The 25,166-nt window shown below is 42.5% G+C and overlaps 2 protein-coding genes across 2 annotated transcripts in view; one reads left to right on the top strand and one right to left on the bottom strand.

The window, feature by feature from the left end:
- Positions 1-16,959, top strand: part of LOC124238208 (signal transducer and activator of transcription 1-like) — a 38,428-nt gene extending 21,469 nt beyond the window's left edge. Inside the window, exons 13-25 of the mRNA XM_046658894.1 lie at positions 703-732; positions 822-915; positions 2,127-2,168; positions 3,383-3,466; positions 3,914-4,012; positions 5,155-5,290; positions 6,624-6,673; positions 7,378-7,472; positions 8,252-8,397; positions 9,900-10,085; positions 11,138-11,213; positions 12,126-12,225; positions 15,788-16,959. Of these exons, the coding sequence (XP_046514850.1) occupies positions 703-732; positions 822-915; positions 2,127-2,168; positions 3,383-3,466; positions 3,914-4,012; positions 5,155-5,290; positions 6,624-6,673; positions 7,378-7,472; positions 8,252-8,397; positions 9,900-10,085; positions 11,138-11,213; positions 12,126-12,225; positions 15,788-15,802 (1,153 nt within the window). The 3' untranslated portion in view covers positions 15,803-16,959. The remainder of the gene's footprint in view (positions 1-702; positions 733-821; positions 916-2,126; positions 2,169-3,382; positions 3,467-3,913; positions 4,013-5,154; positions 5,291-6,623; positions 6,674-7,377; positions 7,473-8,251; positions 8,398-9,899; positions 10,086-11,137; positions 11,214-12,125; positions 12,226-15,787) is intronic.
- Positions 16,960-20,801: 3,842 nt separating this feature from the next.
- Positions 20,802-25,166, bottom strand: part of LOC124237971 (glutaminase kidney isoform, mitochondrial) — a 79,962-nt gene continuing 75,597 nt past the window's right edge. The window contains exon 18 of the mRNA XM_046658163.1: positions 20,802-23,465. Coding sequence (XP_046514119.1) covers positions 23,309-23,465 — 157 coding nt within the window. The 3' untranslated portion in view covers positions 20,802-23,308. The remainder of the gene's footprint in view (positions 23,466-25,166) is intronic.

Here is a 25,166-nt window from a genome sequence, read left to right as displayed (position 1 = left end):
ATAGGAAAGGAAGCTAACTCATTGAACTGTGAGGGCGCTAAGGATTTCTCATCCCGCCTAAGCCAGTAACACGTACGTTCTTGTCCAGAATAGGACAGAGTAATCACTGACTTTATATAAATGCAAAGTCTCTCAAGATTTTGACCTCAGATTTAAAGCTTAAACTTGCTGGTTTCCCCAAAGAATTGACTATTCTGGTACGTTCATGAAGCATTAAAGATAATAGAGAATAAAAACAATGATTAAGCTGTCCTGTTGGAAGGTCCTGTGAGTTTGGTAACCGCAGAGCGTGCTCTCTGCTCAGGCCCCAGTGCCTGGCTCACTGCCTCGTGTAAAGGGAGCATTTGCTCAATAAACCACGGTAACTGTAGCTTACGTTTATGGAGGGTGTGCTGCGCCCTCTTCTTACTTATTAACTAGTTTACCCCTCCCAATATCCTGTAAGACTGGTGCTATTAGCACGTTGTCCAGATGAGAACTATGAGGAGGCCCAGATAGTTTAGTTGGCCAAGTTCACTCAGCAGCTTTGGGCTGGTGTTGGTTGATGGCATGAGTGAGTGAATGAAAGGGCAGGAAACCCACAGGTATCAATTTTTTTTTTATTGATCATTTACTTACACATACTCTTTTTTTTTTGTTAAAGCTCGTTTCAAATTTCAAATACACATATATGATTATATATATGTATATTTTTTTTTGCAGAGATGTGAATGAGAGAAATACAGTAAAAGGGTATGTGAAGTCCTTTGCTCTATATTTTACTGTCTTTGTTTGTTTAACAGTTCCAAGCCTTTTAAGTGTTTCTCCCCTGTCTTGTCTAGATTTAGAAAGTTCAACATTTTGGGCACACATACGAAAGTGATGAACATGGAGGAGTCCACCAATGGGAGTCTGGCAGCAGAATTCCGACACCTGGTAGGGAGACCGATTTTCCCCTCTTTTGTGCTGGGTCTGGTTTATTAGGGCTTTTTAGGACAGAGTGGCATTTTGCACACTGTGGGATGTGGAGTGCACTCCTAGGAGAACACTTCCTAGGGTTTGTGGCTGGTGACTTTGCCAGTACTGTGGGAATCTTGATCCTCGTCCTTATCCTAGAGCTATTTCCTCTGTTTTCTCCCAGAGATGCTTCTTTTTGGGTGTAGCGATCTCAGTAAAATAGTCTGTAAATGAGCGTGCATGTAAATTATCTCTACTTGGTACCTCCATGATCTTAGCAATCGCTCACTCCAGAATCTCACAGTTTTCTCAAAGGCGACTATTGCTCCGATGTCCTAACTCTTCCTTGGCCCCCTCCAAGGGCGGCAGACCCCAGGAGTCTCTCGCCAGCCCCTTCTTTACCTTCTCCTTCCTGATGGTCTCACCCACGACTGCTGCCTCTCCTGCTTTGTCTCCAGAGAAGCAGGGCCTGTTCCACAGGGCAGTAGAATTCCAGCAGGGGTTTAAGTGGGTGGTGCCTTATTTTCTGCCTCTGTGATAGTCTGAGGCTGCCAGTTGTTCTGATGATGTGTTGGTGCTGAGCCCTATGGGCTCCCTGGGCCGGAACCCCCAGGGAGGTTCAAGGCACCCTTTTCACTGTCAGCCATCTCGTGAACCAGCAAACTCATAGCTAGGAAGCTAGACCTTGTGTGAGAGCCTTGGTCCAAACTCAGGAGTCTCAGGGTGTCCAGAACTGCTCTTGGAACTCTAAACCGCTCCGTTAAAATGTCGAGGATTGAAGTCCTTTGAGGGCAATCTTAGTTGTGCCTGGAGTCTCTGGGCCCAGCCTGGAAGACTCTGCCTACGGAAGGGGGAGGCAGGAGAAGCTGCTCCCTGAGCCTGGGAGCCTGAAACAGCTAATGCAGGCGATGGGGGATCCATCAGGAAGAGCCTGCACCGGGGAAAGGAGCAGGAAGCAGTTCCCTGGGATCCTTCTAGACTCCGTGGTGTTCACGTGGTGTCAGGCTGCTGGGAAAAGACACCTCCACTTGTGAACCCACACAAGGGTCATTTCATTCTTGCTCTGCGTTCTGAGAATAATTTCACATCCTTCATTCTGTCTAAGTCCTGACTTTGCTTTGATTTGTAGATGAAAATAGTGACTTTGATGATTATCATGCTATTTACTAAGATGGTTTCTTATTTTATAGCAACTGAAAGAACAGAAAAATGCTGGCACCAGAACTAATGAGGTGAGTCTTTCTCTGTTGTGAATGGTCTCAAACTAGCGGGTCTGTCCAGTGAGGTTGGTTCAGTGTCCCTGATGGCTGGGGACACCTCACAGAGGGGTTCAGACCCAGCTGGGAGGAGCAACGAAATGAGCTTTGGGGTGTGATCTATCTGTGATAACAGTAAAAACACTCTCTGTGTTCGCGCTTTGTGGTTGTCAGACGATTTTGTGCATGAATTTCCTGGACCCTCACAGACAGCTGGTGGAGTAGGTATGGTGGGCTAAGTGATTGAGTCACAGGAGGTTTGCAGGATTCAGCCGAGGGTGCACAGGGAAGTACTGTCCGAGCTGGAACTAGAGCCTGTTCCGTGGCTGCCGTGCGGATAATAAGGTGTGCTGGGAGGGTTTTTCTGCTGTTGCGTCCCCTGTCCAGAGGCATCGTCTTTCCATCAGTTTCCTTCTTACAGCCGGATCCTTGAGGAGTTATATGTGTGATGTGTTCAAAAATGACCTATGGACAGAGGGCAAAATGTCTGGAGTTGCTTTGGTTTGGAACGTTTTTGTCCTCTGTGCCCACATCGCATGTTGTCCTTCCACACCACAACCAGTAGGGGTCATGTGGGACAGAGGGACAGACACTGCCTGGGCAGTGCATAGCAGCTGTCCAGCCCAGTTTGGACCTCTGCCATCCTTGTGGCCTCCGGGGACTGAGTTTCTTTTCCGTAAGCAGGGAGAGCCGCCGCGCCTCTCCACTTCTGAATTGTGATGCTCCCGTGAGATAATGCGTATGAAGGCACTTTGAAAACTGTCACATTTCTACCCAAACCAAGGCACATTATGACCCGCCAGGTTTATGCAAATCAGCCCTTGCAGTAGATAATCACCCCTGGAACACGTGTGCACTTTCCACCCTCCGGCTGCTTGAGTTGTGCAGAGGCGGGCTGAGGGCCGGGGAGCCACAAGTAAACCCATTAGAAGTTGCTATTTCCGTAGTGACCCTTCTTTCCCTTAATCCATAACCCTTGCTATAATTTCAGAAGTCTCGTCTTCGAGAGAACACTGAGATACTCACAGTAATTTAGTCTGGGATGGATGATTGACAGTTGGAATCTTCTGAATCACAGCGGGCTGGGTTCAGGCTCTCTGTGGCCTGCTGCAGTGCGCATTAGGGCCTTGAAAGATGCAGGATCAATGAATGAATCGCTGCATTCCTTTTTTTTCCTTTTCTCTTTTAAGGGCCCTCTCATCGTTACTGAAGAGCTTCACTCACTTAGTTTTGAAACCCAGTTGTGTCAGCCTGGTTTGGTCATTGACCTTGAGGTGAGACTTACATAGTCCAGACGTGGAAAACTATTTATTTTTACTTTTGACTATTACATGTATCTTTTTTCCTCAATTTTTATCTTAGACATATTTACCTAATTGCAGAAGAGGTGACCTTTTTTTCGGCTAATACTATCATGACATTAATTTAATGGTTCAGGAAGCTGGAAAACTGAATTAACCTTCAGATATTATAAGCTAAATGTTCCAGTTGAGATATTCTATGTTAATCTTCTCTGTGAAGCATTGAGACTTATTTCTTAACTGAAAGATATATCAAAGATAAACTATGAACAAAAGAACGTAACTTTACATTTTTAATTTTCAAGTATAAAATATTTGCAAATTTACAAATAATCCTTTGCTTAGTTTTGAGGCTACACACAGGTCTGAAGGGGCTATGTCTGTGATTCGGATGATTTCAAGGTCTTTGTCATCTTTCAGACGACCTCTCTGCCCGTTGTGGTGATCTCCAACGTCAGCCAGCTCCCGAGCGGTTGGGCCTCCATTCTGTGGTACAACATGCTGGTGGCAGAACCCAGGGTATGGAAGACACCTCTGCTCTTGTACAGGGGGTTGACCAAAGACCCCAGGCCTTAGCTTCTCTGCATATCTGAAAGAGCCCGTAAGGGCCAGATGTTGAGGGAAAAGTGACATAACTCAGGTGGCATTGCTAATAATCTTGAGTAGTTCTGGAAAAGTGAAGCATGAGTATGTATTAGAAATGAGAATTATGATTTCCATCTATGTGAATAAACTCAAGCAATAGATAGTTTCATATAACTTTTATTGTGATAAGAGGTCCTTTATTATTCCTTTTTTTAAAATGTGTACATCTACTAAATAAGCCTGCTCCATTCTTAGGGTGTGGTTACTCACTCTTGATTAATTACAGTTGATTCTCATTATTCACTGTACTTATATGCTTTAAAGTCACTGTGAACATTGAATTAGTGAATACTGAACCATGCTTCTAGTGGAAATACTAGGTTAGGTTCCTGCCAGCCTTTGGTCACAACCTTTCTGTCAGCCAATCAATACATAGCTTTGCTTATGTGTGTTTCTGTTTAAAGATACCTCATCTAATATATTTGTTGATCCATTAACATTGAACTCATGGCCAGCAGAACTGTAACTCATGCCTGCACAAAGCTTACATAGCACATGTATTTTCTCTATAAGGTACATCGTGGCCTTTTTGCACTTAGGAACATTAGACAGCACTTCAGCCCTACACCTGGGGGCCATTTTCAAAGTGAAATCACCACCACTAACAACAAAAAAACAAAAATGCAAAAAACATGGCACTAAATAGTTTTTAAAAAGGACCCTTGCTATAGTATGAGAGCTGAAACACAAAGGCCGAGTGCTGTCTGATTTGACCCTAGCTGGAAACATACCTGTTGGATGACTCGAATTTTTCACCATTCTGTGCGTGGGCACGTCCACACATGAGAGCAAAAGTGCCACGAGTGTTGATCCTGGAGTTAAAGTAGTTGTTAGTAAGTAGATGAATTCACAAATGGGAATGTGCGAATAATGAGACTCAACTGTATTTTGCTTCTACTGTGGAAACTTCTGTGTCACAGAAACTAGAACTGAACTTTGGGGCTGGTATGTGTGTTAGTGCTGGTGTGACTGGTGGCTCTTCAGTAGCCCTTAGCTTTTGGATGTTTTCTCTCTAGAATCTGTCCTTCTTCTTGAACCCACCTTGTGCACGATGGTCTCAGCTTTCGGAGGTGCTGAGTTGGCAGTTTTCTTCTGTCACCAAAAGAGGTCTCAGTGTGGACCAGCTGAACATGCTGGGAGAGAAACTTCTTGGTATGAGCATATTAACTTTTTATGTATATGGAAATTGAAATTCGTAAAAATATCTCGACTTGCTCTTTTCCCCTCTTTGACCTCTCTTTTGTTCAAGGTAGAAGAGTGTTGAAGTCTGTTGGCTTTTCCAGCTGTGGCTTATTATAGCTAAGTGAGCATTAGACCTGACTTTGAAAAGAGATATAGACCTGATAAAAGATTTACATGAATCATTTCCCTATTATCTCATACTAACATTTCTCAGCGGAGCTCCTAAGGGAAAAATTTTTGAATTATGTAAAATATATTGTTGCTAAAATAAGTTCCTTGATGAGAAAGATGAAGTCTTATTAACCTTGGAGAGAAAAAAGTAAGTCCCTAGCATGATAAGAATAGGTCCTGGGGCACCCACGGCACAGCATTCACCCAAGTCTCTCCATCAGGTGGGCCAGGTGGAAGGAGACACTGTCCACCCCACGTGGACACCCCTGGACCAGCAGTTCCGCCTGATTGGGCAGGGTCCAGGCCGTGGTGGATAATTCCCTTTCGGTAGCTAATGTCACAGATTTATTAGTCCTCCGCACTGAGCAAATCAAAGATCTGTTAGTATCAAAGTCAGAGCTTCATTGAATGGGAGTATTTGAACTCTTTCTTTAAAAATCCATGGGCAGCTTTTCTCCAGATCTGCTTTCTGTGCCACATAACTGCCTGCACTGCAGACACCAATAGACTCTCCCTAACCAAATGGCCACAGCAGTGTCTCTCCTGGCCGTGTAGCTGTCACAGTGGGGGTCTCGTGCTGTTTAATGAAAAGGAAGAAATCTCCTTCTTCCATTTCCTTATTTGCTGAGAATTAAGAAAGAGATCTTTTCTGCCTGGGGCGCTCTCTCTCTCTCTCTCATTTCTCTCCCTTGCCTTTTGATTTGCCTCTGCCTCCTATTTGCCTCGGCCTCCCTGACACCCTGCCCTTTTTGGTGGAGGGCTAAGGGAAATGCCTAATTAATATCTAAAAGAAGCTTGTAAAGTCACGTGTCAGTTAAATAGGTCACCTAGGAGTGATCTTGGTCTCAGTTTGAATTAAAAAAAGCGCTGTAGGGTCTTTGGGAAAGAAGACTGCTGAGGAACGAGAGGAAGGCGTGAGAAATGATGTTGCACAGGGAGGGACCAAATTGAGGCTTCTCCAGAAAGTGCAAGTAATTAGCAGTAATTCTCTGAGAATATAACCACGTACATACAATCTTCCTTTGTTGAAAGTTGGCTTTTTTCTTTAAGAGCAAATACAAGAGCCATCAGTCCAGCCAAAGCTTCAGAATCAATTTCTGTTTCCTGAAAAAGCTTGTTTTTATTCGTGTAGGTCCTAATGCTGGCCCCGATGGTCTCATTCCGTGGACAAGGTTCTGTAAGGTGGGTTTTATCCTCTCTGTGTTCTCTTCGCTCTCTGTTGAGGTGCTCATATTTTTCGTCATGGTGGTTACTGAACTGCTTATTCTGGCATGTTCTCTCTGGCCCGTGGAGCCCCTAGGGCAAGTTGTTTATTACTTTCCCTCAGCGCAGAAGGTTGGCCTCCAAGTGTGAGTCTGACAGGAAGCGCCTGCCTGTGTGATAACATTCTTTCATATCCGAAATGAGTCTTCTGTTGGCTCACACGGGCCCCTTGCCTGGCAGTGTTTTAGCTCCGTGCATGTGAAATGTGTGCTTCGTGCTGAGGTGGACGGCCTGGCTGCCCGATGCATTCCCCTGAACCTGCTCGAGCAGGGGGACCAGTTGAAGGGCATAATTCAACCCTGCCGGGGTCACTAGACAGTGCTGCTGACCTCGCGCTGCTGGAGTGGAGGAGTGGGAGAGCAGTTTTGTCCCATGATTCACCCTGGAGGTCGTTCCCCGGGCGGGTTTGCTACTGTTTGCAGAAGGAAGCAGCGCCTGGCCCAGGAAATGGAGAGCTCGGTGTCTGCATGTTGATAAGATGGGAGGGACCGCGCTGTATGAGACAGCTCCAGCTTTGGCAACTGGGCAGTTGTGGCAAATTAAAATCTGATGGTGGGGGGCGGCGTGGTAAGTCACTATTTGGGATTTCCTTATTCCTAATATGTGCATTTCTATACTTGCAGGAAAATATAAACGATAAAAATTTCCCTTTCTGGCTTTGGATTGAAAGCATCCTTGAACTCATTAAAAAACACCTGCTCTCTCTCTGGAACGATGGGTAAGGGCCATTGATCGCTGTATTTTTGAGACATATTTTTAACATATACTCTCATACTGCAAGGCTAAGACCGGCCTGACCGGAACTTCATTATTTGATAAGACTTGTGTGCGTCGCCCAGGAACAGATGCTTACAGGCTGTTTCTTCAAGGCTTCCTGATAGTGGAACCTCATAAGATTAAACTTATACTTTCATAGTATACGTATGTGTGTTTTCCAAGTTAAGTGAAAAAACTCTGAGTGCCATTCATGCATTTATTCATTCAAAAAATTTCTTGAGCACCTACTATATTGCACGTAGGAAGGAAGAAGAAACCTTTTTAACTCAGTAAACTATTTCTGTGTAATTTATTCCCAGGGTGAGTTTATATTTCAACAAAGGCTTTAACTAGATCAGAAGTGCTAGAATATGAAAATATATTGTCTGAGCCTTTCTCTGCAGTATAAAACATAGAGAAATTCAGACATTTTCATAGCCTTTAAAATGATCAAGTGAAAATAAAAGGCTCATTAATCCAGCAAGTATTTATTGATCATCTCTAGCATCCTGCTGGCACCATGTTAATGATATTGGTTTCTGGACTTTGTCATACATATGTATAAGTGAAATGCTTCCTAAAATGTTAATTAAACAGATTGTAAAGCATATGAAGTAGTCTGGATGTTTGTAAGCTATGTTGTTTGGTCAAGTTCCGGTCCTCTGCTTCATTGTAAGTTCGCACAAAAATTAAAACTGTGACTGAACCTCAGAACCTCTGTCTGTCCCTTTCCACATGCAGGTGTATCGTGGGCTTTATCAGCAAGGAGCGAGAGCGTGCTCTGCTCAAGGACCAGCAGCCAGGCACATTCCTGCTGCGCTTCAGTGAGAGCTGCCGCGAAGGGGCCATCACGTTCACGTGGGTGGAGCGCTCCCAGAACGGAGGAGGTAAGCGGGCTACCGGCACAGGGCGCACGCTGCTCAGACTTGGGGCCAGGCCTTCAGCGCTGTGGGTCTACTCGTACCAACAACGAGCTTTCGACATAAAATCGCAGATCCTATACCTACCCCCAGCCGAGCCTCCCAGATAGGATTTAACACATCACCATGAATATCATGGTTCACTGCCCGGAACATATTGCGGAGATGATGACTTTTAAAACACAAGGCCAGATTCTTTCCTCGTGGTCATGTTTGTTATCTGTAGATGAAGGATGTGAGTCACTGTGGCAGCCAGTTCTTGGGAGGAAACCCGCTTTGTGCAGCATCAGCTTGCAGACTCTCTGAGAGGAATCCCTTGTAAAAGTGCCCCGATGAGGGCCGGCTTGGTGAGAGGGGCCTGGGGGCTGAGCGGCAGCCCCACCTTCAGACAGAGCAATGGCAAGTTTCTCTTTGTTATATAGCGGGGTTCTGTTTAACCAGATGAATCCCTCACTGAAAGACTCTGAAAACCTTCGCATTATGCAGCAGGTTTTCGGGGGGTGAGACTGACCAGCAGAGAGGAGAAAGCAAGAGAGACGGCAGGGTTACTTCTCCCTCTGGCTTCTAGTTTGCTCTGTCTGAAGGACTGGCGGAGAAACTGCTTTGTTCCACTGACTTTTATGCGTTCAGTGGAAAGATGCAAAAAGGTGGGATACTTTGCTTCTTGTATTTATTTTTTTCTCCTGATAAAAAACAGAGGAGCTGGATTAGAGCTGGCAGTGGGCAGTAGACGTCAGAGCCGGCCCTGCTCGGCCCCTCCGCTGTGGTTCCTCTCCTGCGCTAGCTGAGAGCTGGAGCTAGCAAACCAGTGGGGTCTGAGTTCTAGAGAAGTCCAGAGAGCAGCCTCTGCAATGTGTGCACCTAAAAGTGGGATTCTGGATCAGTCAGGAGACAGGATTCACATTAAGTGTGGGAATAAGACAAGGAGTGACTCAAACTGGTTTGTCCCTGTGGACTGGAGGGAAAAGGTAGCAAATAGGATCTTTTGTTGTTGTTTAAAATGTTGTTTTCCATGTATGGTCATCATTTATTTTAATAAAAAATTACATTTTTCAATATGAAAAGAAGAACAAACAGAAAGTAAGTTTATCTTTTAGTAACTTAATCTATGGCTTAAGCCAAGATGACCCGGTTAGTGTTTCATTATTTATTGCATGTGGGCAGCACAGCATTAAAGGTGCAGGCTTTTAAAGGTGTTTAATAAACCTCTTTTGGCCAGATTTACAAATCTAAGTAAATCAGGACAAATGCAATGTTTTTGAGAGTAATGACTGCCTTTGTTTTCCCTGTTTTTAAGACAGAATTATAATGTGTTTAGAGAGAAAGCAGTACATGGGGCGTGTGGTAGCTCCTAGATTGAGGCGTTCTTACCCGCTTCGCTGAGATCCGTAAACTCCGCAATGCTTTGTTTCTCTCCTCTATTGTTTTGGGACATTCCATGGGGCTCACTTGGCTTTTCTTCTTTTTAGAGCCTTACTTTCATGCGGTCGAACCCTACACGAAGAAAGAACTTTCTGCTGTTACTTTTCCTGATATCATTCGCAATTACAAAGTCATGGCTGCTGAAAATATTCCAGAGAATCCCCTGAAGTATCTGTATCCAAATATCGATAAGGACCATGCCTTCGGAAAGTATTACTCCAGGCCCAAGGAAGGTAAGTGAGGAGAGCGAGCAGTTGTCGCCCTGGTTTGGGAGAGCACGGCGCAGTCATCCCTGGAGACTGTTCTCGTTTTATCCTCGTCCAGAGGTTTGCTGGACACAGGGGTTAGTCACACACACTGCCCTTTTTGTGTGTCGGTACAAGGTGCCTGGACAGACTTTACCCACGCTGTGTCAGTAAGCCACCGCTTTCTTTTGAGTTGGTAAAAGCAGGCTTTCCAAAGATGGTATAAACTCAGTATAATTATGAAACATAATGCGCTATTTGGCTTAATGCTGCTTAGCAAGAAATGAGTAAATAATTTCTTGTTTTTGGGGTGTTAGAAAAGTCCATTCCTGGTCTTGTGTATTTGTTACATTATTACTTTTTTCACATGGAAACCATAAAAATGAGGGTCATCATGGCCAACTGATTTATGCCAGTCTGTTCGTGTTAAAATTGAGGAAACTGAGGCCTGGGACAGGTAAAGTGGCTCATTCAGGGTGACCCAACTGATTATTAGATCCTGTTGTTACTAGTGACTGTCACTAAGAACAGGCCTGGACTTGGGACACAGGTCCCCTGCTGCTCAGTCTTCACCGACTTGCACTGGAGAAAGTTCACGTGTGACTAATCTGGTTTGGAACACGCCAACAAAGTTAATTATTTTTCAGAGTCAGAAATCTCAATATTGGCACAATCACTTGGGGAAGAAGATGCCCAGCTTACCTTGACAGCTGGGTCTGTTACACCAGCCGCGCTGGGGCCACTGAATCAGATATCACTGCGCGTATTTTGGGCTCCAACTTGTGTAGGATTTCAAAGCTTGGAAAGAGAAACCTTTCCACTTGACTTCTGTGCTGAACTCTCCTCCTGTTTCCTTTTAGTTGTTTCTGGATTCCCCTCAGAATTTCAGGTGACCCAGGCAGGGAGGTCGTAACCCCATAAAGTTACAGGACTCTAACCTGACCATCAAGAAAAACAGTAAAATTTTGATCAAAGAGAAAGTTGATTCTTCTAGTGTTATTTCTGCTAATGGAAGATGTACACGATGTGTTTGCTTGCAGCTCCAGAACCGATGGAACTTGATGGCCCTAAAGGAACTGGATACATCAAGACTGAATTGATTTCTGTGTCTGAAGTGTAAGTGAACACAGAAGAGTGCCATGTTTAAAAACCTCAGGCTGGCCCTGCTCCTGGCTGGGGCCTGTTGAAGATGCTCGCACTTGGCTTTTTCATTGTAATTGCTGCCGCCGCCATCACAGTTGAACTTGTTGGAAAGATCCTAATTAGAGATGCTGGTATCACTGCTTATCAGCATTTTGCTGCCTTTATGAAAAAGAAAAAAAAAAAAAAAACAAGAAAACAAACCAAAAAAAGAGTTGTATTTAAGGTTTATAAGTTCTCCCCAAACTGATACTTTGAAAAAGTGTGAATAAAATGAACAAAAATGGATCAGAGTGGGAAAATAGTTCTTTTCAATCTAGAAAAGGCCAAAGTAATGATGGAGATACATTTTTTTCCGCTTGCTTTTATTTTGTTGTTTCATTTTATAAAAGGTAGAAAAAATTTTGGAAAAGTCATTGTCAGTTATTTGGCCTGCAGCACTGTCTTGGGGTGAATGGATGTAGCCTTCATGTAAAACACTGGAGCAGCTTGATCTGCATACAAACCTCAAGGTAGGGATGAGGGACTCCCCAGACTTTTCTCTGGTGCTTCTCGGGCCAGGGTCAGCCCCGAGGCATTGTCATCTCCGAGTGACACATGCACACACTCGCACCCAGGTTTAACCAGAAGCGGCGCAGGTTCCTGTCTGGCTATTGCTCGCTCACACCCTAGAGTCCAATACATTTCCCAAGGGGCCGGGCTGGGGACAGGAACCTCCCTCGATCTGTACGTGTTCAAATGTGTTTTACAGGTGTCCACACTCACCTGAAATAAAAACATCAAGTGATGGTGCGTTCAATCACAGGCCAAAGGTGAAATGTCTAAGTTTGCACCACTGCTTTCATAATCTAGATGCTAACACTTCCTTCGTCTTTCTCCCCATTTTAGTCACCCTTCTCGACTTCAGACTACAGACAACCTTCTTCCCATGTCTCCTGAGGAGTTTGACGAGGTGTCTCGCATAGTGGGCTCTGTGGAATTCGACATGGTGAGTACGTGGCGGGTGCCCTCAGCTGGCGCCGAATGTGGCTCTCTGAGGCGGGGAGGCGGCCTGGCAGACCCTGGGCCTGTCTGCTAGATATGGGAAGGAGCCTCTTTCTGGCAGAGCCAAGGAGGGTGTTTTTCGACTAGCTGTGAGAGGTTGGAGTCTGCTATGCTTAAACAAGCTGTATCATCACCAGGATTTTTATTCCTGGCCTTCAGCACCTGCCAAAAAATAAGTAACATTTCAAATATTTAAAAGGTCCCCATCTGCCTTTTGAGGTTGTCCATGGAGAATTGTCATATATTAAGGAACGAAGATTTTTCTGATAAGAAAATGTTTCCCTTTGTCCTGTTATTTCAGCCCTGTGTCTGGGTGAAGGAGTGTTATTTTCAGGAAGGAAGGGGACTAATGCTTGGTGGTTAAAATTATAGAGAGTTAGACAGCAGCAGTGAAATTTTCACCTGCCTATATTTGAGAGCCGATGTGCACAGCCGGCGCCTGGAACTGTGGGGGGCTGGCCAGGAGGAAGAGGTTTGGGGGTGAGATGCTGAATGAGTGTCACGAAAGGACTAGTGACGGGGTCCTCCACCGAAGAGAGGATCTTCCTCTGAGAGAATGGTTTTCAGTCTGTCAAACTGTATTGTTTGCCTGCCAGCTCAAAATCCTTCCTCTTAGAGATTTTTTTTGTTGGCTGGAGTTTTGCTGATGCTGTTTAATTTTAAGCTCTTTTCCACATGAAGCTATTTCAGTTCATTTTAAAAAATTTGTTTAATGCTTTAAAAAAAATCCTCTGAGTCATTCCTGGCTTCTGTTCATCACTGGGTACCTGATGCCCAGCGCAGACTACGTGCGCAGTAATGAGGGAGGAAGGTGGAGAAGGGAGAGGGCAGACGGGAGAGGGTGCCGCCCCTCATATGTTCGAGATCACTGTGTTTGTATGACCTCCGTAATATCTGCTTGGAGTCAAGTTTCTGTGTAACTTTTTTCTTTGTCCTTTTTCCTCACCTGGAGAAGCACAGGCTAAAATCTTTAGACTGTACTTTCTTACACCTTCATGCTCGTTGAGGGTGAAAAAAGTCACTTAGAAAAATGCTTAGGTTGTATAGTAGCAAAATAGTTCTGTTCCTCCTGGCAAGTGTAAGGTGAACCTTTTGTATTGGTCTGGTCGCGTCCTCTGTTAGAATGCAGCTCCCGACTCTGCTATGAAGTGCTTTAGGAGCCTCACATGAAAATGGGGTAAATGTAAATAAAGCCCTATTCAGGAAATGTAAGATAGATTGATGGAACCGAAAAACGGGGTGATCTTCTTCTACACTTCCTTTGTTGTCACATCCTCATCACGATCATCACCACCATTAGTGGGTGATACTTATTAAGCACATACTGTGTACCAGGCACTTCATAAGGTGGTAACTTATTCAGTCCTCACAACAACCTTCTAAGTATTACTATTCTTCCCTTTTCACGGGTGTGGAAAAAGAGCCCCCCCTAAATTACATAACACGACTAAGATTAAACAGTTGGTGAATGATGGAACAAATATTTGAATCCCCTGCTGTGTCTCTATTGACCATGCTCTTGTCCACTATCCTGGAATGCCGCCTTTCCCAAAGCTGATCTTTGCTTCATTCAGAACATGCACCTTACAGAAGCTGTTTACACAGGACGAGTCTGTTTTATTTAGGTTTACTAAGATGAAGGCAGTGTGGCCTTTGGGTGAGAGGCCTGTGTTTGGGATTTGGAAATTGGATACCAACTCTGTCATCACCATTATTCCCTGTGCCCTTGAGAAAATAAGACGGATTAGTTCCCCCATCTGTGCAAGCAATGTGACTGCTTTCCCTGTACCCTCAGAGTGATACCATGAGAGCAATTTCAGTACTCTAAATAAATGCCGGGAAATGGTTTTGTGTTCTCTGGATGCCCCGTTGTAGCCATTCCATTCCAGAGGATTTCATTCATCTCATTTGTAGAATAAAATAAGTCTGTTTTACACATACGCACACACACGCATGCACTGAAATCTCCAGATTAAAGCCCTAGAAGACTTAAAGAGCTAATAGAGGCTTTAATGTTGGCACAGCATTGGGTAGGCAAAATGAAAGTCAGATTAGTCTCCAAACTGGGTGGACTCCACCTCGTCTGTCTCAAATTGTCCTCAGCCTTGGCCAGTTTCCATTCAGCATCCCCTCTTGGAATTCGGGCATATGCCCTGAAATAGAATCACCCCTCACAGGGCTGGCTGGGTTGGGCCTCATCTGGAGGTTGTGGCTCTGGGTGAGGAGACTCCTGAGGCAGCACTGGGGCCGCCGCAGGAGCAGGCCTCAGGCTCCCGAGGAAATTCTCCAGGAGGGACAGAGCCCCACTGTTTCCTGCAGCATGACTTCACTATTTGTTTAGTCTGGGTTTCCTGTACTGCAAATTTTTTCCTCTGGGACTACATGAGAACCAGTCTACTCTCCTAGACGCCTTTAGTCAAAGCTGATGATAATCATGGGAACGTTTATTAATTGTCTGGTATTTTCCATCTACTGTGTCGAGTATTCTACATATGCTCTCTAATTTAATCCTCTTAGCAACTCTATCTGCTAGGCACTATTAGCCTCCTTTGAATAGATAGGACCTTGAGAGTTAGAGAGGTTAAGTAGTATGCCATGGTCACAGCTGGGAAGAGACAGTGACAAGATTTGAATCCAGGCTTTCTCTCTTTCTCTCTCTCCAAAGTCCACCGTCTTCAGTACACATGTTTACTGTCAGCTACACTGAAACAGGGGAAAACCTTCATTGTGCTTTTTAATCCAAAAAACTTTCCTAGGCGTGCACTATGTACAACCCACTATTGAGTAGTTGGGATTTTAAAAAAATGCGCTCAGTTCTCAAGAGGTTCATAGCCTAGTGCCATGTTTCTATTGGTATTTTGGGCCAGATGATTCTCTGTGGTGGGGCTGTCCTATGCATTGTAGAAGGTTTAGCAGCATCCCTGACCTCCACCCACTAGATGCCAGTAGCGCACACACCCCTACACCCAGTCGTGACCGGCAAAGATGTCTTCAGACATCCCTGGTTGAGAGCACCTGGTCTAAGGGGAGAGCCCAGCGTGGATCCTAATCATTCTACTTCTCTAACCGTACCTGAAACACATTCATTTATTATTCCTACTGCGTGGCCTTTCAGGAAAATTCATCATTTCCCCCATATCCCTCTCTCACCCTGGCATACAGCTCAGCATTGCCTCACCCTTGTTTTCATGAGCAGATTTGCCACGTTGCTCTGTCCCCAGACTTGCATAACAGCAAAAAGCTTTATGCAGCCTGGATGAATTCAAAGAATTAAGCCAGCAGGCTGCAGAGTAATAATCCATTAGCTTACGTGATATAAAAGGTCTCGATTAGTCCAGGAAAATGGATGGTACATGCTGAAGGCCCTCTAATCCCGTGGCTGTTATTTGCTGTTGGAAGTGTCTTCCTACTCCTCCATTGTAGAACAGACAAGTGACGTTAAATATATGGATCTGCATTTCACAGGATCAGTGTCATAAACTTAACCACGTTTTATCTTTTTACAGATGAACGCAGTATAGAGCATGAATTTTACTCATCTTCCCTGGCGACATTTTTCCCTCCCATCTGTGATTCCCTCCTGCTGCTCTGTTCCTTCACATCCTGTGTTTCTAGGGAAAGGAAAGCAAGGCTGACAAATTTGCTGCAACCTGTTGATAGCAAGTGGATTTTTCCCTCATTCAGAAACATCTGTTACTCTGAAGGGCTTCATGCATCTTATTAAAGGTAAAATTGAGAGACCCTCTCCACAGAGTGGGTTTGACAAACGAACAACATTCAGATACACCCACAACCTCAGGACTAGAGTGCGAGTCCCTCGGGAAAGGGGAGAAGTTGAGCAGCGTGTGGCAAATACTATGCATAAAGTCAGTGCCCAACGGTTATGGGTTGTTGGATAGATGGCACAGTTATTTAGGAAACTTCTTGATGTAGGATTGACAAATTTCTGTTCTGGAGAATTCTTACTTGTTCTCTCTGCTTGAAGTATGGCTATAAGTTTTCCACTAGTTTACCTATGTGAAATAGTTCAAAGCTAAGTTTACTTAGAATTACATCAACTCTTTTTCCAAAGGTAGCCAGCCTGTATCTGGGCAGGGAATAAAAGTTGTGTTCTTTATTTTATTACATCTTCCGCCCTGGCCGTTTAAAGCTAAAGGCAAATTCTCTCTCTTGAGAGAATTAGCTTTTCTGTTTGTTATGGGTTTATGATACTGGCTAATATCAATAGAAGGAAGTACCTTTTCCAAATTCATGAGTAGTGTTTTCTCTTTAAACTTTAATATCCACAGCTGAATATATTCGGCCTTCAACATGGTCACTAGTAAATGAAATTGTCTTCACAGTTCTCTCAAGGGAGCCAGGCTATTGACAACAGCTCTCTCAAGGCAAATCCTCTTATTTTCCAAAAAGTTGAAATTAATCATAGATGTAGGCAAACTCAAATCTAATTCATGTTTTTTAAATGGGTTAATTTGTCTTTATTGTTATTAGCTGGTATTTAGTCTATTAGTGATAAACTTTTCAAATTGAGAAGAAAAAATAGTAACCGACAAATCATTAACCAGAAATAATATGAGAATCAATAATCTGAAAACTTGGCTGTGTAACTGCATTAAGAATTGCATATTTTTCACTGATAAATGTGTTTCTCTGACAAATACATTTGCAAATGATTCCATTCCCTCTCCTGTGCTTTTTCTAGACCCTTTTTGATGGATGATGTTTGTTGAAGTGTATTTTGTTGTTTACTTCTTCCTTCATTAGCACTGACACAAAAAGTGGTTTAGGGGGATGGGTTTGACAGGGTTCTTCCAGATAACTTCCACAGACTGCTGTCTTTGTAGCTGTATCTTATTTTTCCACTATCACCACCACAATTATATTATTATATAAATGCCATATTTTTCTTTGGTGGGGATAAAGTTTTCTTGAAATCTATTTTAAAATTAAAGTATATGTATTGCATTAAATATAATATGCACATGGTACTTTCCTTGGTACTGAACACAAATTACGGCCTCCTCTAAGTTTTTACATAAGATGGTATGAACCTGACTGGGTTTGCACTGACTTTTTAAAATAAAAACGGTGAAGGAACAAAGAAGACAGCATTAAAAAATATAGTTTCCAACTGCTAGTATTTAACAATTTATTATACTTTTGCCCTTTGAGAATGATTTGGCATGGTTTCTTTTTAGTGCACTAGCCAAAAGACTTTGTTTACGTTGAAGAAATAGTAAAATTCTAGTATTAGCCTCTTATTAATAGCATTTGGTATAAAGATGTTACAAGTTACTGGCATTATGTATAGGTTTTATGTTTTTCTCATTTTTCCTTATTAACATAAAAATATATCAATGCTTATTTTAAAATAATGTTAGTAACACCATTTTCCTAAGTGTTGCCCTTTCTGAATACTCAGTAATCAGAATTGCTATGTCAGATTAAGAAAGGTCAGTGGAAAAGATCAGAGAGGAAATGCTCTTGGGACAAGGTATAATGGGTGCCATAAAAAGCCAACAAAAGGAAAAGTACCCCGGTCTTGGTGACCACGGCTGCCTCCAAATGCACAAATAATTTGGCACTTATTTTAAAATGAATTTCAGTACTGCTAATAGAAGTTTTTAATTTTAAAATACATACAAAATGGAACTCTGTCTTGCCTCCAGTGTAGCCATCTAAAATCCATACCTCCATGATTAGATGAGTTCTTACTGAGAAGTTATTGCACTCCCACAAATAGGTCCCATTTTTCTCTAAAATGTTATAAGCTAGAAAGCTATGACCTTCTCAAAGTAAAAGGCACCGTGTGCTGGAAAAAATAGGATAAGAAAAGACATAATCACTGAGTTAGACATAATCTGGCAAGTTAGACTTAACCACTATTTGAAGAGTTATCAGGGAATAGTGGTATAGACTTGAATTTTGACATCATAACGAATATGATCATTCTCCATATGTATGGTCATTCTCATCGCATAACAAATATGATAATTCTCATTTCCTACATCTAGTAAATAGAAAATTTCTTCATAATGAACATTGAGAGCTGTATTTCTCTAGGGAGTAAAGTAGATAATGCCCTGCCTTGCCAGCATTAAGTTTATATTCTTATATCATTGATCATTATAAGAAGTCAGTAAATGGATCCTGGCTTAGGGATGTTTGTGTGTTTTAAGAGTATTTCTGGTATGGTGTTTGTAGGGTGTTTTATAAGCATAGAGCTTATATGCACCACTTGGGACAAATTTCTCCTTATTAGGGAAAGAGTTTTCTGAGATGGCGTTAAATGAGTGAAATCTATTGTCTGGAAGCTAAAGTGGAATATGAAGGGGCGTCTTAATGAACAAAGCACTCCTTTCACATCTGGCTATCCCAGGGAAAACAGGAAAAAATTAGAAATTATTTTGAAAACCCTGGTACCTACCATTTGAACTGGGATGCTGTTCCCAAAGTAATGGGTATTTAGTTGAGTGGCTTCTTAGTTAAGATTCATTCATTTATTGGTTCATCAAAAAATAGTGAGCACCTGCCCTGAGCCAGGCACTATTCCAGATGTTTGGGAAACACTGGTAAACAAAGACAAAGATCCCTGCTCTTGTGGACTTAACATGTGCTGAGACACTGGATCATATGTTGTAGTACACTTTCCTTATTAAAACTGAAGAAAGATTTAGTGAAACAAACATGGCCAAAAGCTGCAAATCATTTAAATGTTATATAAAAATATAATTTCAAAGAAATAGCATTAAAAGCAGTTTGGGGAAGGCTAAAGATTATAGAGATGAGCTTATATAATATAGCTCTTAAATGATACTGACTAAATAATACTCAGCCTCCAGGTTTTGGTGAACTAACTTCAGGTTATATATTTGCTATACTGAGAAATTACACACCTTACTTGCCCAAGTGAAAAAAGAACCATACTTAGGCAGCTTTAACTTATTTATTAAATTTATCCCAACCTCTTGGGTATACAAAGAATATAAAGGCACCTAAAAGGCAGAAAGCTGTCAAACAGCTGTTATCAAACTGCCTTTCCTGCTGCTGTTACACCACTTGAAGACCCTAGTGCTGGTGTCTGTTGGCCGTCTTTCCGTTTCTTGTACGTGAAGGAAGCAGTCTTGACAGTGTTCTGTGTTGATGACTGCTTGTCCTAGCTGACTCTGTAGTGACTGTTTGGAGAGACATGAGGGGCAAGGCGGGGGCACATGGAGGCCTGGAGTCAGGTTCAGGCTCCAGAATAGAAATAAAATGCCCATCTTTGCCCCTTTTTAATAACTAAATTTTCTAATCCCTCCCATCCCAAGACACACATACCTTCCCTAATCTTCTAGTAAATCCCATCCTTTCCTTATATAACTATCAAATAGCCCTTTCCCCCGAAGCCCTTTTTTTAAAGTACTACCTCACATATTCATGGGCTCTTTCCCTGTGCCATCTGGTCTCTGATTTATGAATTTACTCATTTCACTATGAGTTAGCAAGTGAAATTAGGAAGATTACACCAGCCCCTAAAAAAGTTCCACAGAAATAAGATGATCACGTATCAAGAACAGGTATAATTTAATTTTTCACTATTTGGGACTATTCACCCGTTTCCCCTGCACTGATGTCCTGCTTCTGTCTGCAAATGTAGACATGCAGAGCTCGGGCTGACCACACATTGCAGGACTTAACACTGTAGCCTTTATGCTTCTCCTTAAAACTCCACAGAGGCCCGGTTTCAGCTAATACGCAAGTAGCTGGATATTCTGTCCATAGTGGGCACAGTGTGATAGCATGTAGGGGAAGAACATGGGACTAAGAGCTCGGTATCATGGCCCATTCTTGGGTCTCAGTTTCATTTGTGAAAGAGTGGGATTGGATTATTTCTGATGTCTTCCAGTTCTAAAATGTCAGTAATGCAGATGGACTGACTCATATAGCAAAGTAAATCACTTTATGACAAACAACCTTGTACCTTCTCTATAGTTAGGAAACCAGCCGCTAACCCTACACCTGCAGACCAGGGTTTTCCAGCAGTGGAGGTGAATGCCACTCCACACACACATGAACCAGTCAGGAGCTGTGGTTTACCAGCTGGTTGAACTCAGACTCTAGTGTGGCAGCACTAGGTTCAGCTCCCCAAACAGATGTCAAGGCTTTGTGAAAATAACCTCTCCCCTCATTAAAGGAGGTTAGAACCCCTCCTAGTGAAGGACATGTTTAATGACTCAATTCAACAATATTTACTGAGCACTTCCTAACTGTGAAAGGGTAGTGTTCGTTTCTAGGGGACGGCAGTTGTGTCTGTCCATCCTCTCACCTTCAAGGATGAAGGATTCTTACCTTAATCACGAGGGTAACCCCACCTGACACCTTGCATAGGCCCTGTCTCATAGTAGGCATTAGAAATGGATGTGGACCAACTAGACAGTCTCTATGCTCAACAGAGTTCCTAACCCAGTGATGTAGGAGCAAACCTTGTTTGCAAAAAAAAAAATTCATTTTTCACAGTTTTTTTTGATACATGTATTTATTACACTGTAAAAAGCAACACTACCTGATTTCATTTAAAATAAGTATTTCCCAATTTCAGAATACTTACAACTTATAATTTTAAGATTAGATTCACTTTGGGAGGTTCTGGAAGCAAATACATTCATAGCCATATAATCCCCAGGAAGAATCTAAATCCAACGTCAGGTCATTCAGTCCCTGCCAGACAAGAGCATCAAATGGTTGATAGCTGATCCAGCTCGCAGCTAAAGGGCAGTGCGGGCAGCAGTGGGGACAGCACAGAACTGAGACCAGCAGAAACAACAATGTAGACAAAGCTTTAAATAACATGACCATATAGAGCTCGCATGATACAGAAAAAGCACATGTAATCCTCAAGCCAAAACAATAAGATCTTTGGAGTGTACTGGGGGCAGCAGTTAACAGCACAGTCAAAAGCATGGAAACCAAATGCACTCATTATTACCAGCCAACAGCAAACGGCCAGAGCAGGAACTGGCGTATAGTCATAAATAACCTCATGGATAAATAAGGACACATTTTACTAAACCACAAAGATTTTCCAAAATAGTTCTGATCTGAGAAAAGATGAAAACTCTCTTTGTTCCCAAATAATAGTTAGAACCTTAGAACCTCTTTTTATTAGAGAAAAGCCTCAAAATCATTGGTAATCTTCAAGCCACACAATTGAACTGTCCTAATGTTTCCTTTTAATCATACAAAGCAAGCTGCTATTTGATCAGTTATTTCAACTGATTTCAATTAAAGAGTGTCTACCCCATAATATCTTTGGGGATAATGCTGTTCTTCTGCAGCATTTTGCAAATACTACCTGCCTACATGACTTGATGGACTGATCCACGGGGCAGGGACACGGCAGCAGGGCTGCTCGCCAAGCCACCATAATGCCCACAGAAAGACACACCTGAGAAAGGCTTTGTGCCTGATACAGATCAGTTAAGGAACACTGGCCATGGTTCCACCAGAGGAGGCAGAGGGTGCTGGCTGAAGCCATTGACTTAGATTGGAAGCAAAAATCAGAACACTTGGCGGCTGCTAGGGTGGGCCAGGGGCCATCAGGCATGATACGGCTTGGAAGAAGCAGTGTGTGCTTACAGAAAAGAAAAAAAGGAATTTGCTATATTAATGTAACACCTAGCATTTGTGTAGTGGAGGATTCTGCTCATTCCACTAAACACAGCTTCAAAGAAGTCCATTTGTGTGTGTGTGTATGTGTGTGTGTGTGTGTGTGGGCGCGCGCGTGCACGCTTAATATCAGAAATCCTCATTAACTACCCTTTACCTTGGAGGTATGATAGGATAAAGTATACGTGCAGTTCCTCCCCAAGACAAATGATGGGTCTCGATTTAAAGTGAAATGGCCTTTTCTTATTATTAAACTATAAAGCCACCAAAAATTATACACTAGAGAACCGGGAGAAAACTGGAGTGATTTAGTGGTCCCCCAAATAGAACAAATAGCTTGAGGCAGACTTTTAATGCCAGATTTAAAAACAAAGATTATTTGTAGCAGTTCCCAACTTTGGTAGCTTAGAGCACTTCTGAATTTATCTTTATCTTTATCCTGGAAGCTGAAAAATATCCTCTTAAAGAGCTGCAGTAGCACATGCCTTCCTTTTTTAGGCTGATGAATTCGACTGCTTTGTACTCAGGAATTTGTCTCTGGTTCATCTTCTGTAGACATACAGCATAGTTGTAGCTCAGAGGCCAGAAACATGAGGCATTTTCTGACTTCTTGTGGAGAACATGAAAACTGCATAGTATGCCAGCACCCCCTTTCCCAGCTAAAGGAGAGGGGCAAATAGCTAAATGTCTGGGAAGAGAGGCTGGACAAAGGGGATATAGAAAAAGGAAAGTTTTTCAAAAGTATTATAACTACATTCACACTTATGTTTTGGTCACCAAATGTATCTTAAACAGATTCCCTGATAAAGTCTAATCAGAATTGGTCTATTCTACTGACAGCTGTTAACTATTATAATTTTTAAAGAGTCACCTCATGAAGCTAGAGTGTGGGAGACATATTCAACACACAAGCATATACTTGTTCAAACACTCAAACTAAATCTCTATTTGAAGTCATGAAAATCACACTATTTTGCTTCTAAAGACAGCCTTGACCCATTTGGACTGACTGCACAACAGAGCTTAATTTATAAATGCATATCAGCAGATCATCACTATAAATTGAAAATTCACAAAACGCACAAAAATAAGTGATGAAGATCACACAGTTAAGCTAGCATTGGTAACTATTCTTGTACATCAAGTTATACAATGCACGAGGTAAATATTGCTCACATTATGGAGGGAGATTGTTTTATTTCTATTTTTTCCCAAAGAGATCAGATTTGTCCTGTGCCTACAATGAAGAAAACTCCAGTAACACTGAAATGACAAATGTTGTAAAATATACATCACTACCAGATAGAAATACACACGTTCTTCATAATCATTTTCCACAATTAAATAGGTAAGTGATTTAAATCTTGGGATTAAGACCGTTATAACAATCCATCGAGATTCTTATGGACGGTTTGATTTTCCTTCCCATTGTCGGAGTCTCCTTGAGGCGTGTACTGGACTTGGTATTCCTGGAGGATTTTAAATACATCATGGTGCCCGAAGTGCAGCGCTTCGTCCATGGGAGTGTTATTCCACCTAAGCAAGCGCACAGTGTGGACCGGGTTGTTAGGTAATTTTGTACAAAGTTGATAATCCAGCATTCTTAGATTCTAAATGCAGGTTAAAGGGCCAATCAAATTTAGCCATTTTAGCAATATTATTTGAAGAAATGCAGAAAGGGATTTATAATTCAAAAGTGGTCCCAGAGACAACTTGGGATATGGGAAGGAAGAGAAAAATATCTTCTACAAAAGATCTTGTTTCCATATCTAAGTGCTTGTGGAGGGGAAGTTCTAGTGGTGACAGATACGATAGACTCCTCTAGCATTCCTGAATTTTAACTTCACGCAAAGCCCAAAGGATCTCTCTTTAAATAAAATGAAGAAAGTTCAGGTATATAACATCCATCACCCTGGCCTTTGATAGAAAATTTGTGTTCCTGTCAATTCAAAATCATAATAAATCTCAGAAGTCTGGAAATAACCCCGACCTCATTAGGGCTCAAACACACATGGGAGGAGCAAGATCGGCCCAGAGGAACTGACGTTCTCATCATCTCAGGTAAGGATGGGAATCCAGGGGCTCCTGGGACCACTACACAACTAGAAGAATAACAACCCTTTCGTTCTCATGCTAAGCGTGTTTCTGGGGCTGTACTATTTAGAGCCATACAGATGAACACTGAAGAGAAGAAACGAGTTGCCGGCAGTGGTTAATCAGCTAACTAGGCTTTTGTAAGAGGAAACAGCACTGTGAACCTCACAGCCCAGTGAATGACAGAGTATGATGACGGGTCCCCGACACTTCATCAACCATGGAGCCTCTCCCATCCTCTCTCTGTACGCATGTCACTTCACGTCTCCGTGGCTGCCAGGCTCCTGGACTCCATTTTTTCATGTGCCACTCTCACCACCTCCTGGTTTTCCATCTTTCCCTTTCCTTCTTTCCTCTCCATCTCTGTCCCTAACCTTTTACCTTCTTAATGTGGGGTCAGGATGTGGAACTGAAAGGTTTTTAAAAGCAGTGTCACTTGAAAAATGTTTTTGGATAAAGTTTAGCAGCCTGTTCTTAATTTTTAAAATCAGGTAAGTAACACTTTACATATATCTTTGTGTTTCTCAAAAAACAGCTGAATTAAGTTGCCTTTTCCTTTTGTATCGGCCTTCGTTATTTCAGGCAGGCAGTGGCCCTAAGTTGGGAGGTGGAGGGACTTTTCACTCTTTTTCTACAGCATGTAACTATCTGTCTCTTTGGAAAATTGAATGTTAACTGCACGCTACTTTTTCTACAACTCTCCTTCCATAAAATAATGCAAAATATCAACTTTAAAGAATACACTAAATTCACTCAAACCTATTTTACAATTTGAGGTGACACTGATTCTAAGAAACGGAGCAAAGAATTGCCTAGGTTTAGTTTACACTCTGAAATAGTTGAATGCCCAGTTACCAAGTTAGTTACTTAGCTTAACTTTTGCCTATCAGATGGGTACTTCTGCTTCCACATTCCTAGAGGCCAGTTTAGGGCAAAAAACAAAACAAAACATTTCAATCCTTAAATATACAAAGCACAGTCAATATTTCCGGCATGTGGTAGTGTTTTAGTTGGGATTACAGACACAGGGATGGGGGAACGATGCTCTTCAGTTTATTGCTCTAGAAAGAGCTAGTATGGGCATTGCATTTGGAGGAAAAAAGGGAGGACTGTCACTCTACCATGAGGTTTTAGAATACTGCC

Source organism: Equus quagga, chromosome 4 (assembly GCF_021613505.1).
Source record: "Equus quagga isolate Etosha38 chromosome 4, UCLA_HA_Equagga_1.0, whole genome shotgun sequence".
In the NCBI taxonomy this organism is placed as follows: domain Eukaryota; kingdom Metazoa; phylum Chordata; class Mammalia; order Perissodactyla; family Equidae; genus Equus; species Equus quagga.
Note: the sequence above shows the minus strand (reverse complement) of the source record. Positions and strands in the feature narration are given on the sequence as shown.